General features: G+C 41.4%; 1 protein-coding gene across 1 annotated transcript in view; it reads right to left on the bottom strand.

The window, feature by feature from the left end:
* LOC122556375 (voltage-gated potassium channel subunit beta-1) overlaps window positions 1-15,696 on the bottom strand; it is a 227,576-nt gene that overhangs the window by 53,671 nt on the left and 158,209 nt on the right. Inside the window, exon 5 of the mRNA XM_043703010.1 lies at window positions 9,781-9,825. Within this exon, the coding sequence (XP_043558945.1) occupies window positions 9,781-9,825 (45 nt within the window). The remainder of the gene's footprint in view (window positions 1-9,780; window positions 9,826-15,696) is intronic.

Consider the following 15,696-nt stretch of genomic DNA (forward strand, 5'->3'; position numbering starts at 1 on the left):
GGACATGGTGCAGTTCTGTAAAACATGCCATGTATGTGTCAGATTGTGAGAAAATCACAACATTCAAATTTCCATATCAGTTTTTGGGGAATCATTTAATAGGGAGTCAGTAGATGGTGTGCAACCTTTACTGAAAATAAAAACAGGATGACAGTATATCCTCATTGTTATGGATATGGCTACATGGTTCCCAGAGGCCATTTTCTTGAGAAACATTTCTCCCAAGATTAACAGAAATTAACCCAAGGCTTCACTCAGTATAGATTACCGATTGAGATTCATGGTTCCAATTTCATTTCTAGACTTTTTCAGGAAGTTATGAGTGGTCTCAATGTAACACAGTTACCACCCACAGATTCAAAGAGTGTAGCATTATACCATCAAATGACGACAGAGTACTGTCATGAATATTGCTATGATTTGAACATTCTTTTGTCTGCCATTTAGGATTCACCAAATTGGCTTTAATCCTTTTGAATTAGTTTTTGGACAGGAAACAAAAGGACCTCTGAAACTAAGGAAAGAACAGTTTTAGAATTGAGATTGAATCTTCTTTGATAGATAATGCATCTATTTTCTGAAATTGGTTTATAAGACTCTGCAAAGTGGTTCAGGAAAAGCTTAAAAGGAACACCACAACAAAGAAACAACCAGCCAAGCATGTTAAGACCCAAGCATTCCAAACAGAGGATGATGAAGATTAATCACTGAAAGTGGCCCAGACAGAATAGTTGGTTAGCTCATTTGGCTAGATGGCTGGTTTGTGATGCAGAGTGATGCTAATAGTGTGTATTGTCCTTCTCAATCTCTCCCTTTGCCTGAGGCATGGTGACCCTCAGGTTAAACCACCATCTGTTCTCTCTCTCTCTCTCTCTCTCTCTCTCTCTCTAGTGAGAGAGCAGCCTTATGATATGCTAAGACAATGGCAACTTTACTCTTTACAGAGAGTAGTCAAAAGGCTTTGTTAAGTATTTGATTGACATCTCAGATTGCCAGAAAAGAATTAGCTATGTAACATCAATATGTTGAAGCAATACCACTGAAGGAATTAAGCAAGCACAGGGATGTCAGGTAATAAGGATGGCAGAGGATGAAATGGATAGTGAAAATGAGGCAGAAGGAAACGAGACAAATTCCCAAGTAAAACTCCCAATATCTGGTTAGCAAACACTGAACTATTAGGGGATTAGATATTATGCTTTAATACTTAGATACAAAACAATGAGGAACTGTAACACAGCTGCTCACAAAATTTAAAGGAGTACAGACAAATCAGGATGTATGATTAGATTAGATTCTCTACAGTGTGGAAACAGGCCCTTTGGCCCAACAAGTCCACACCGACCCTCCGAAGAGCAACCCACTCAGACCCATTCTCCTAACTAATGCACCTAACACTATGGGCAATTTAGCATGGCCAATTCACCTGACCTGCACATCTTTGAACTGTGGGAGGAAACCGGAGCACCCGGAAGAAACCCACGCAGACATGGGAAGAATCTGCAAACTCCACACAGGCAGTTGCCCAAGGCAGGAATTGAACCCGGGTCCCTGGCGCTGTGAGGCAGCAGTGCTAACCACTGAGCCACAGTGCCGTAGTTTGGACTGAAAAAAATATTGACCTTTGTCACACCAGACAGTCTTTTCCAATGCCACAAGATGCCAGTCAGGCTAAAAATGTCCCAGTGATTTTCTAGAGACTATTGACAAAGTGATAAACCATGCCAAAAGTGAGTTTTCAACAGCACTGGTAATTATCTAGGGCATATAGTAGGGTAAGGACAAATGTTACCAAGAGCAGAAAAAGTATAAACATGGGGGAGTTTCCTGTCCCTTAGACTGAATGAGAGGTCATAAGATGTTTGGGGATATTGTTTAATATCACTACTTTATATCAAGCATCACCATACAGCCTGCTAACAAAGGATGGGACTAGATTGGGTTGGGATATCTGGTCGGCATGGACGGGTTGGACCGAAGGGTCTGTTTCCATGCTGTACATCTCTATGACTCTATATCAAAAGTGTAGTCAGGAGAGTGCCAAACATTTTCTGCAAGGCTAAAAACAATTTTGATCAATGAACCAGTGTTGACTGATACAAATTTAACTAAACCCTTAAAAGTAACAATTGGGGTTGGGAGTAGGCACAATCCTCTTACAAAAAGATGGGTAAGGCATAGAGAAACCAATGGATACTTTTCTAAAACAGCATGTCTGACTATTTTGATAGAGTTTAATAATGCAGCCTTATCACATACAAATTATTCACGTTTCTGAAAAAAAAATTGTCTAGACTTTTACTTTCCTTTCAATTACCTTGACTGAGGTTTTTGAAGAAGTAACAAAGAGGATTGATAAGGTGTTCAACAAGGTTCCTCATGGTAGACTGTTTAGCAAGGTTAGATCACATGGAATACAAGGAGAACTAGCTAGAACTAGCTAGATACAATACTGGCTTGAAGGCAGAAGACAGAGGATAGTGGTGGAGGGTTGCTTTTTAGACTGGAGGCCTGTGACCAGTGGTGTGCCACAAGGATCGGTGTAAGGTCCACTGCTTTTCGTCATTTATTAAATGATTTGGATGTGACCATAGGAGGTACAGAAGATTACCTCAGAGTACAATGGGATCTTGATCAGATGAGCCAATGGGCTGAAGAGTGGCAGATGTAATTTAATTTAGATAAATGTGAAATGCTGCACTTTGGAAAGGCAATAGAACATATACACAATGGTAAAGTCCTGGGTAATTTTGCTGAACAAAGAGACCTTGGACTGCAGGTACATAGCTCCTTGAAAATGAAGTCACAGGTAGATAGGATAGTGAAGAAGGCGGTTGGTATGCTTTCCTTTATTGGTCAGAGCATTGAGTATAAGAGTTGGAAGGTCATGTTGAAGCTGTATATGACATTAGTTAGGCCACTATTGGAAAATTGTGTATTATTTGGGTCTCGCTAAGGATGTTGTGAAACTAATGGTAAGGTCCTAGGGAGTGTTGCTGAACAAAGAGACCTTAGAGTGCAGATTCATAGCTCCTTGAAAGTGGAGTCGCAGGTAGATAGGATAGTGAAAAAGGCATTTGGTATGCTTTCCTTTATTGGTTAGAGTATTGAGTACAGGAGTTGAGAGGTCATGTTGTGGCTGTACAGGACATTGGTTAGGCCACTGTTGAAATATTGCGTGCAATTCTGGTCTCCTTCCTATCGGAAAAATGTTGTGAAACTTGAAAGGGTTCAGAAAAGATTTACAAGGATGTTGCCAGGGTTGGAGGATTTAAGCTATAGGGAGAGGCTGAACAGGCTGGGGCTGTTTTCTCTGGAGCGTCGGAGGCTGAGGGGTGACCTTATAGAGGTTTACAAAATTATGAGGGGCATGGAAAGGGTAAATAGGCAAAGTCTTTTCACTGGGGTCAGGGAGTCCAGAACTAGACAGCATAGGCTTAGGGTGAGAGGGGAAAGATATAAAAGAGACCTACGGGGCAACCTTTTCACCCTGAGGGTGGTCCATGTATGGAATGAGCTGCCAGAGGAAGTGGTGGAGGCTGGTACAATTGCAACATTTAAAAGGCATTTGGATGGGTACATGAGTAGGAAGGGTTTGGAGGGATATGGGCCAGGTGCTGGCTGGTGGGACTAGATTGGGTTGGGATATCTGGTCGGCATGGATAGGTTGGACCGAAGGGTCTGTTTCAATGCTGTACATCTCTATGACTCTATTTACAAGCATGTTGCCAGGGTTGGAGGGTTTGAGCTATCAGGAGAGGCTGAACAGGCTGGGGCTGTTGTGCCTGGAGAAGTGGAGGTTAAGGGGTAACCTTATAGAGGTTTATAAAATCATGAGGGGCATGGATAGGGTAAATAGACAAGATCGTTTCCCTGGCTTAGGGGAGTCCAAAACTAGAGGGCATAGGTTTAAGGCAAGAGGGGAAAGATTTAAAAGGGACTTGAGGGGCAACTTTTTCACACAGAGAGTAATGTGTATGGAATAAGCTGCAAGAGGAAGTGGTGGAGGATGGTACAATTGTAACCTTTAAAAGGCATCTAGATGGGTATATGAATAGGAAGAACTTAGAGGGATATTGCTCAAGTGCTGGCAAATGGGACTAGATTATTTTAAGATACCTGGCTGGCATGGACGAATTGGACCAAAGGATCTGTTTTTCTGCTGTACATCTTCTATGATTCTATGACCTGAATACTAAGATGGATGCACGGTTGTATTAGTCACATATAATTTATTTTAAAAAGTCCACATTTTGGAATGAAATACATTTATAACTGTCATTTCATTCCATCAAGGATGGAGATGTTATAAATCTGATTGTATTTATTTTTTTGAGGATTCATGTTCAATAAATTGTGAATATTAGTTAATTTGTAATATTGCAAAGATGCCTGGACTTGGCTTGTTCCATAAAGATTACTGAAAGGATATTTTGGACTTTTAATAAAGATACTTGCTGGAAGAGACAATTAAGCTAAATAAACATTTATAGACTGAGGAACTACCTGGACTTGTATTACAAAGCCGCCACAAAACTCGACTTACAGATGTCAGGAGCTTTGGATCTTTGTTTGAAAAATTACAGTTGTGTTGCAGCCTATAAAGAGAGAAGGCACCGAACTTATCTTTCTCACCATTTGAAAAACCCTTTTTGGCAGTCCAGTGTGAGAATTGGAAAGATTGATGCAGCCATTCCTTTGAGAAGCATCTAGAAGATAACTTCACGACATCTGCTAAATGAAATGCTTCTGACAAAGTTTCAGTGACAACTGCAAGTGTCTAGAGACAGCCTTCCATGTGAACCAGGACACCAGACTGAAAGCCATCTGGCCATATTGGTATTTTGGTAAAATATTTAAATATACGTTGTGAGCATGGAGTAGTGGAATTACAGGAAGACTTCCAACTTAAATTTTAATAAAACTTACAGAAATAGCAAGGTGAACACGAAAAGTAATGGCCCTTTCTTGAATTGAAAAAAAAGGGTCAAAATGGCATTGGAATGATAGTACCTTTCATATGCAGGCTCATTTGATACATACAATAAGAACATCTGATATCTGAGCATCACAAATATCAATCATCATTAAAATAATCAGTGGGTTTGAAGGACAGGGAAAACTGATCAAGCTAATGTCAACAACACTCCTTTATTTGCGTAGATCTTATTTTTACCAACTTGGCGTAAATTGCTCCATCAGTACTCAGCAAATTAATGATTAAATCAAGTTAGCAATGCTAAAATGTAAAGAGCTTGTGGATGCTAGATGTTCCTTAAGCAATAATTGATAGTTCTGCATAATAAACCCAATTGGCAATCAAAGCAAATGGTAATTGCCAGAGCTATTCTTCACCTTCAGCAAATCAAGAGAGTAACTATGCCATGGAAGAAATGTAATTTACTTCACAATTTCACATAATCATACTGAATCCCTGGGAGCTCAGTAGCACCTCCAAGGCATTTTTTTAAATAGAGAGAACTTTAGGTTCAGTGGGCAATATGTTCCAAATTTCTGCACCACTGCTAGAGGCAGCAAGAGGCTGATAAGAAAGTAATGGACTAATTCCTGTAATTTTATTGCTATTGAACACGATGTCTTGAAAGCAAACTATGATATGTTGGCCTTAATAATAACAAGTCGGCAGGAAAGCTATAAAATGAGAGAGATTTCTTGGATATCCTGCCCAATCTAACAACAGGATCTGCTTTAATAGAAATCCTGTTTACCAGGAGCCGCCAGCCAGATAGTAGACAGGCTAGCAGTCAGAAGGTAGGCTAGAGGTTTGGGTTGTAAACAGGGTTCTGATACCATCAAGAACAACTCACTAGAATGTTAGATTAATGTCAGTCAGATCAGTCACATTGTACAGGGGCATCTTACATGTTTGTTGGTTTATAAATAGAATCAGCAGTTCTATAAAGGCACCTTATGGATCATGTGTGTGTGCCTGTGTTTATTTAGAAGAGTTAATATTTGTATTTTCATATTTATATTTTGTTGAATAATTTTTTTTAATATCTAAATAACATTTATGTTTATTAAAAGAACTTAGTTGCCAGATATTTTTAATATTCTGAAGCTGATAAAAAAAAGTATGTAATTGATCATATCGGTAACCAGTGAAACATTTAAACATATGTTGTGATCATGGAATGGTGGATCTAGAGAAAGTCAGTACAACTGTCTCATTTCCCTTGACCCACGAAACACAACTCTCAAGTGTTAATAATCAAATGCACATCAAAAGCCAGTACTGACTCATTAGGTCGAATGCCCCTTTTCTGTACTGTAAAGTTCTGGAACTCTATGGAAATATTTTAAGGGAGATGCAAACGTCCAATTTAAAGAGTGATCTGCCTCCTGAGAATGGATTAATCACCCATCCTGACTGCATAGTTAAAACAGAGAGTGAATGCAGTGGAGGTGAATCAGGTTGAGATGCTATTTTCTTTACATTCAACTCCTGCTGCCCTTGGAAAATAGAGGACGGTGGTATAGCAAGGGCATGACTTCTATACTAAAAGGGCTGTGAGAAGTTTAAGGAGAAGGGAATAAAATGGAAGGAAGAAGACTACTATCCAAGTTTTCAGATCTTGGCATGCAAGTGCTGCCACTTAAAATTAGAGAACAGAAAGATCCCATGGTGGGAGAATCAGGAAAGAAACCATTACATTTGGTAGTACAGGCAGCATGAAAGCATGTTGGTGTATTGTAGTTCCTACATACCCCAAGGGCACCTTTTTTATGTTGAACAATGTTCAATGCACTGCTCAGGTTTGCAAAGGTAAATGAATAAAAGAACAACTGACTGAATCACAAACAAGTTCATGGGTATTCCTTGATGCTATCTTCAATCACTTTCAAAGTGTCACACCACATCACGTCATCTCTCCTGGAAATAAAGTCGGCTTAGAATGTGTGCCAAGTACCTGTGTGGCCCTTGAAAATATATTTGGCCTCAGAGGCAAGAGGATCGTTGCTGAAGCAAGTTGACCCTTTTCAGATCGTGATAGCAGATGTTGCTGACATGCCTGATGTCTGTTGTTAAAGTCAGAAGGACAAAGTAAAGGCCAATTTTAAAAAAGAAAGCAAAAGCCTTTACCTGCTGGAAACCACCAGTTCATGGGGAGGGAATGGATCCATGCATCTGAGTTTAGTCTCACATTGAAGACTGGCAGATTTATCAAACTGGTACATCGTTTAACCTGCAGACAGAAACTCAAAATCGTTTTTGTCTATGTTCCTTCGCTTCAGAGATTTTTGAAGCTTCAATTCAAATTTCAAGCTCTCTAAAACCTGTTCCACCTTAAGTACAAATAAACTCAAATGTTTGTCCTTAGTGACCATTGTACTTAAGAAGCCCAGATTTATCACTATAAAAATGGCAAAAATCTGATATGGTATTAGGAGGAACATTAGAGGTGAGTTCAGAGCAGAGGTCTGCATTGTGGTTATGATGGATCATGGCAGGGAAGTACAAGGCATTAAGTAACATTCAGCTTACTGAGGCATGAGGTGGCAATGCAGGTATGAAATTGCTTTAGGTAGAGGGACAGAAGGTTTATGAGGTGGCAGAGAGTAGTGTTGGTTGGGTACGGGGAATGTGCATGTGAAGGAGGAATAAAAGATGGTGCGTTGTTTTTGATGTAATTAATTTTGTTAAGGCCTTTATTTGTCAGACCATTGAGTGACACCATCCTCCTCTACCTGGACCTCTCCATCTCCATTAATGACGACCGACTTGACACTGACATTTTTTACAAACCCACCGACTCTCACAGCTACGTGGATTACATCTCTTCCCACCCTACCTCTTGCAAAAATGCCTTCCCACATTCCCAATTCCTCCGCCTCCGCCATATCTGCTCCCAAGAGGACCGGTTCCACTACAGAACACATCAGATGGCCTCCTTCTTTAGAGACCGCAATTTCCCTTCCCACGTGGTTAAAGATGCCCTCCAATGCATCTCGTCCACATCCCGCCCTTCTGCCCTCAAACCCCACCCCTCCAACCGTAACAAGGACAGAACACCCCCTGGTCCTCACCTTCCACCTACCAACCTTCGCATAAACCACATCATCCGAAGACATTTCCGTCACCTCCAAACAGACACCACCACTAGGGATATATTTCCCTCCCCAACCATTTCCGCTTTCCGCAAAGACCGTTCCCTCCGTGACTACCGGGTCAGGTCCATGCCCCCCAATGACCCACCCTCCCTTCCTGGCATCCTCCCTTGCCACTGCAGGAATTGCAAAACCTGCGCCCACACCTCCCTCCCTCACCTCCATCCAAGGCCCCAAAGGAGCCTTCCACATCCATCAAAGTTTTACCTGCACATCCACCAATATCATTTATTGTATCCGTTGCTCCTGATGCGGTCTCCTCTACATTGGGGAGACTGGACACCTCCTAGCAGAGCGCTTTAGGGAACATCTCCGGGACACCTGCACCAAATAACCCCACCGCCCTGTGTCCCAAAATTTCAACTTCCCCTCCCACGCTGCCGAGGACATGCAGGTCCTGGGCCTCCTCCACCGCCACTCCCTCACCACCCAACGCCTGGAGGAACCTGATGAAGGGCTTTTGCCTGAAACGTCGATTTTCCTGCTCCTTGGATGCTGCCTGACCTGCTGTGCTTTTCCAACACCACTCTAATCTAGACTCATTGAGTTTCAGAGTTATGACATCATGTTCTGTACAAGACATTGTTGAGGCCACTTTTGGAATACTGCATGCAATTCTGGTCGCATTACTACAGGAAGGATGATGTTAAGCTAGAAAGGGTGCAGAAAAAAGTTACAAGGATGTTGCTGGAACTGGAGAGTTTGAATTATAAGGAGAAGCTGGATAGGCTAAGACTTTTTTCAGAGAGCATCTGAGGCTGAGGGGTGACCTCTCAGAGGTTTATAAAATCATGAGTGGCATAGATAAAGTGAATAGCCAAGGTCTTTTTCCAGGGTTAGAGGAATCCAAAACTAGATGGCATTGGTTTAAAGTGAGAGGGAAAAGATTTATAAGGGGCCTGAAGGGCAACTTTTTCACGAATGGGAAGTGCATGTATGGAATGAGCTGCCAGAGGAAGTGGTAGAAGCAGGTACAATTATAACGTTTAAAAAACATTTGGACAGATACATGAATAGGAAAGGTTTATGGGGATATAGGCCAAACACAGGCAAATGGGACTAGTCTAGTTTGGGATACCTGGTCAGTGTGGATCAGTTGCGCCGAGCGATCCGTTTCAGTGGTGTATGAGTCTACAGCACTTATCTTTCACACAGCACTAGTGCACAGAGGAAGGCATTGACCCCTGCCTGTGTACACAGCTGATAGCTCATATCCCTGGAAACCCTTCCAGACTGGAGTGAAAATCCAACAGGTCAGTTTTTCTCAGATTAGGTTTACAAAGCTGGGATAGGACCTGTTTCTACACTCTCAACTGGGAATGAAAATTAGGGTGAAATTTGTTGATGCTATACTTGCTGATACAAAATTGATGCTGTCATTCAATTACAAATTCATTACATTGAATTTATGTTCTTAATTACCTAAACATATACATATTTTATAAAGTAATAAAAAGGAAGTTTTACAGTTGACTTGGCTCAGGATGAGGCAAGTCCTGTCTGCTGGCAACATCCACGTGATCTATCAGGGAAGGGAAAATACACAGAAGTGTGAACATGTAGGTGTGAGGGATCCAAATGGATAGAATGGGAGGAAATAAAAAAGACAAACCCATGTTTTGCTCTCAGACTAAATAATAAAAGTATTACCTCCAACCCTTTTTTTTGATGATGTTTCCAAGTATGACTTCTGCCCTGAAACAATATAGAATGAAACAGAATTAATGTTACATCTTCCAACAGTCATCATTATACTAACACATGGCTAAACAAAGTAAAAATATAAATTGATACCAATGGGACTTGTTATATTTGACCACCTGGTTGATGTACAATGCAACAGGAGAAACGCTTTACCGACTAAACTCTTCATTAGGAAATATTTAACACAAACATTAAAAGCACAAATGTCATTTTTATTTTCCACAGAAAGCCCTCAACGGTTCAAAGGGTTGCCCAGTATGTGCTGATTGTCATTTCAGCAATAATACAAAATCTTTTTGAGAAATAAGGGTCTTGAACTTTCATTAGTAGTTTATACAGAAATGTATGGATGTCTGCATTTCCCAATTCTGCTCTATAATTTAAAAATTGACAGAGGCCAAGGCGAAGTGTAAATTATTACAAACTTGGTAGATAGAGTCTCAGGGACTGGCAAAGCCTAACTTCCCCCAATGGGGCCAGAATAAGCATTTGTGACTTCTCAAATAAAGTCCTAAAATATAAAATCACATATTCTGACCCGGACTGGAGTGAAAGAACCAATCACTTATCTGTTATGGTCACTGGTTAAAATGACACACAGACCACAAATACATAATTGGAGCCTAAACTGCATATTTAAAGAAAGATTCCACTTACATTTAACAGGTGTCTGTTTCAGTTCATGTAAAATCAGGTAATAATTAGACCTGGTGTGAAGAAAGCTTGACCTTGATGCCAAAGACTTAACTGCCCATGAGGTGAACTGGGTTAATACCATCACCCATGTGTATTGCAAAGTTTGGTTGATTGATTTATTGTCATGTATACCGAAGTACAGTGAAAAGCTTTGTTTATGAGTAGTAACGGCAGATCATAAGAAGCAAGGATGTACAGGTCATAGGGTGTGAACAAACGTAAACAGAGGCATAGGGGTTACATTGAGAGTGTGGTGCTGGAAAGACACAGCAGGCCAGGCAGCATCTGAGGAGCAGGAGAAGGTGGGGTGGATAGATGGGAAAGGGGCAGTGCCGAGTTGGAGGGTTGGGACTGGGATAATGCGGGGGGAGGGGAATTGAGGAAACTGGTGCAATCATTGATCCCATGTGATTGCAGGGTCCCGAGGCGGAAGATGAGACGTTCTTTCTCAAGGCATCAGGTGGTAAGGGTTTGGCGATGGAGGAGGCCCAGGACCTGCATGTCTTTGGCGGAGTGGGAGGGGGAGTTGAAGTTTTCAGCCACAGGGCGGTGGGGTTGGTTGGTGCGGGTGTCCCAGAGATGCTTCTGAAATGATCTGCAAGTTGGCGTCTTGTCTGCCCATTGTAGAGGAGACCACATCAGATACCACCGCAGCAGATACAGTCGATGACATTGGTGGAGGTACAGTTGCAAAAGGATCCAAAATCCACGCACCTGCACCAGCCCACATCCCACTCTCGGCACCTTCCCCTGCCACCACAGGAAGTGAGGGGAGGAGGTGTGGGCACAGGTTTTACACTTCCTGTGGTGGCAGGGGAAGGTGCCGAGAGTGGGATGTGGGCTGGTGCAGGTGCGTGGATCTGACTAGGGAGTCACGGAGGAAATGGTCTCTCTGGAATGCTGATAGGAGTGGGGAGGGAAATATGTCCCTGGTGGCAGGGTCTGTTTATAGATTGTGGAAGAGGTGGAGGATGGATCTATCGTCTTCTCCCCCACCTTCATTCACCTATCGCATTCTCAGCTACCTTCCTCCCAGCCCCACCCCCACTCCCATTTATCTCTCAGTCCCTTGGCCCACAAGCCTCATTCCTGATGAAGGGCTTATGCCCGAAACATCGGTTCTCCTGCTCCTCCGATGCTGCTTGACCTGCTGTGCTTTGCCAGCACCACATTCTCGACTCTGATCTCCAGCATCTACAGTCATCACTTTCTCCATACTGGTTACGTTACAGCACAAGGCAAGGTCAACATTAGCAAGATCAGCATTATTTGAAGTTAGAGAGTACATTCATCAGTCTATTAGGAAGAAGTTGTACCTGAACCTGTTGTTGCATGTGTTCAAGCTCCTGCATCTTCTGCCTGATGGAGTTTGGGGGTGAGAGTGACTGGGGTGTGTGGGGATGTAGCATTTTGATTTGCCTAATTATTTGGATGCTGGTTAAATTGGAAAAAAAAATCCAAATGCACCAGGACATTGTTTTCAACTTGCTGACCTCAACATTTCACTATAGAATATTTAGACTGTATGGGCACAACTTCCACCAGACAGAGAGGTTGTGAATGTAGATATGCTTATCACTTAATTAGTTAAATATTCATGTGGATTTGCCCTTAAACTTAGAATTCATGAAAAGAAGGCAAACAACCCATGTAGTTGAAGGGGCAAAAGCCATGGCAGGGAATTTACTGAATATTCAGAGCTAGTCTGTAAGAAAGGGTTTGTTCACAGTTATTGCACTAGGGCTTACTTTATAGGCTTTGACAGAGTCACTTTCACATTGGATATCTGAAGATCTGATTGCCATTTTGGAACTCCAATCCATCAGATCATTATTGGTGCTCATTGTGCCCAGGGTGCCTATTGTGCTTTTTAGGATTCAGAGAATAACCATCAGAAGATGCAGGGGTTGCAACCAACAAAAGTGTTGATTCTGCTCACTGGCTTGCAGCTCCACATAAACAGGGAAGCAGCATGGAGGTGCAACTCACACAAGGTCACACCCAGTTCACTTGATATGCAAAGAGACAGTATCATTCCTCGACATGCAGGAACAGCAATGCCTCAGGAAGCTCAGGATGTCATAACAACTGGTGGCAGATATTTGTAGCCAGCCGGAGAAAGACCTCTGCTAAGTGTTCCTGATGGTTACACTGTCAAGTCACTAGTACACTCAACATTTTTGCTTCTGGATCTTTCATCGGCTCTGCTGTAGAGATATGCAGATTTTGTAATTGGCTGCCCTGCAAAGTATAAAACAACTGACGTTTTATTCACAAAGGCTAGCAATTATGTCATCTTTTTCAATTTGGACACCACATAGATCAGGCCAGTGCATGGGTCTGCATCTCAGACTGGCTTTTCATGTGCACAGGACATCATCAACTATATACATGTGACAACGAAGGCACCCATTGATCATACAGGAATATTTATAAACTACAAAGCCTTCAAATCATTCACTGCACACCTTCCTGAAATGAATAGGTATTGAATGCCCTCACCCTTCCTCACGGTTCTCCTGCACCTCCTCTACAGGTAACTGTTTACCTGATGGAATGGACTATGTCCTCATGATGGTGAGATCATACAGCTGGCAGACCATCACAAATCATGATGTGTGATTTGTGGCTCTTCTTAAATAATCCAGGTAGCCAAGTATACTTCAAGCAATACAATGGTCTCCTCAATCACTTTTGTTTTGTTGGAGTGTAGTTTTTCCTATGTAGAAACTGTCCATGTTTATGTAGGTTGTACAGTAATGTCATGAGTCATGTTAATGAAAGTCCTTATTACTTAGTAGCCTCTCTTTGGTTTCTAATTTGGCTCAAATGCAGATGGCACACTAGACTTCCACAGAATAAAGACAATTTGACTGCTGCCAAGATATCTGGTATTTATCCACGTTATACTGCATTTAGTTGGGCACCAGCTGGACATTGAGGGAGTGGAGTCCCTTCAATTGTGCTACATCTCAGAAATAGCATCTCATGCCACATGTGTGCAGTCAATGGTACCCTGAATTATGTAGAAACCTGCATTCTGTATGAAGTTGGATACTAATTGAATTTGTTTCTTTCAGGCAAGAGAGAATGAATTTTATTGAACTCTTGGAATAAGAGCTTCAGTAACCTCCTTAATGCAACAGTAAACTGGAAGGTGTTGTGAGAATCATTTGTTCTATCCCAGAAAGATTCAGATGTACAAAGATTCATTGGCTCAATCCCCTTTCATGGCCATTGGCAATGCTATTTTCATCTTGCTTTATGTCTACAGCAGATGTGAAATTCTGTTGAGGCCACCCTTTGTAAAATAGAGACTTCTAACACACTGATTGGATGGGAGAACTGCTTTCTAAATACTCTGACTCAAAATGGCTACTGTAGAAGCTACCAATCTTTCTACAATGACAGCAACAACCAATGTAAATGAAATAACAACTAATCTGAAATAGGGTCAGTGCTGCCTCCTTTCTGTTGCTGAATGCATATTCTTTTGTAGAGATTAATGAGGGCTCAAAGTGAAGCATGAACATCTAAATGAGAGTGCTGGCATCAAATCATGGTCCTGGCATCATGACCTCCCTACTCTGCAGTGTTCTGCTGGACACTGCCTGCACATATTGGTTTCCCTACCAAAACAGCAACTGGTGTGGCTAGCACTAGAATTGTGTGTCTATGCTGCAAATACTATTATGACGGCAAAATGGCACTCATGGCACCAATGAAATGGATTCTAAGTATGAATCTCACAGCCAAAACTTATTAGTTGACTGGTTACAGTACAGTTGAGACAGTTGCAGATCACAGCTATAGTTTAAGTTGTCCTTTAACAGTAAACTAAAGAGGAATTTTTTGAAACAGTGCTTTTATTGTTTAATACTATTCAGAGAAAAGCATCCTTGATGGAAACATGATATTTCAGTCAGGTTCTAGGCGATTACATTAAATAGAGATTTTGGGGAATGTACAGCATTGAATAAACCTGTTTCCTAGTTATTCATGCATAGTGCACAGTGACGGGTAGATTTTATTTTAATGAACACTACTGGTTCACAATCTAACCTTTGTACACCAATTATTTCTGCTCATAAATCTTAAAGAAGAATGTCACTTTTAGAGACAGACTTTCAGTGTAACATATTCCATCACTAAAGTAAGTTCTATTTGACAGGACAATAATAAAATAAATTCAAAAAATAAATCTTGAGTATTAGCATTTCAGGCAAGGTTGACATTTATTAATGATCTGAAGCTGTCATGAGAAGCTGTGACAGGCCTTTTTCTTGAACCAGTGTCATTAACAATGTGAAGATACACCCACAATGCTATTAGGTAAGGATGCTGTGTAACACTTTGATAGACTGACTGTTGCTAAGCAATTTGAGAGTCAACCACATTGCTGTGGAACTGGAATCACAAGTAAGGACAATGGGTTTCTTTCTCTTAAAAAAAGGATTTGTTTTGTGACTATTTAAAATTACCATGCTGGCATGTTATTGATACAAGCTTTTTATTTGTAGAGATTTCAAATAAAATTCAAGTTCTCAATCTGTCATGGTTGGATTAGGGATTTAATCACAGCATTTCCATTATATTGAATATACCAGCTCTTCATCAATTATTGTTCTGTCAAATTGGTTTATAGTATTTTGGGTTCTATGTTAAAAGTGTGGAAAGAAAATGGTCAAAATTTGGTTCCCATGTCATGCAAACAAATTGCCTCAGTTGGATGTGTATCCTCATGTCAAAAGATGGAAACTTGACTCTGCCAAGTTCTCCCAATAGGTCGGAGGTAAGATGGAATGTACACACACACACACACACACACACACACACACACACACACACACACACACAGTGTTCAATATGCATATCGGCTACCAATGGCATTCTCAGGCCTTATAAGCAATTTTAACTCAGGCCTAGACACCAGAGCTATTAAGATTCCCTTTATGCCATGCTGTACAGTAGAGGGACAGCCCTCGAAAAAGAACACTCATTTCCTGGGTTGTGCCAGGTTAGTTTCTCTGAAAAGGCACGCTTTGGTTTCCCCTGCCCCTGACCTCCACCTTCTTGAATAACAGAAAGCTCTTGGAACCTGATCCTGACACATTTCTTGCAGTCAGGTGATAAGAAGATAGTGAGCAGGGTTTAAAGGAGTCCAGG

This window comes from Chiloscyllium plagiosum, chromosome 13, assembly GCF_004010195.1.
Source record: "Chiloscyllium plagiosum isolate BGI_BamShark_2017 chromosome 13, ASM401019v2, whole genome shotgun sequence".
In the NCBI taxonomy this organism is placed as follows: domain Eukaryota; kingdom Metazoa; phylum Chordata; class Chondrichthyes; order Orectolobiformes; family Hemiscylliidae; genus Chiloscyllium; species Chiloscyllium plagiosum.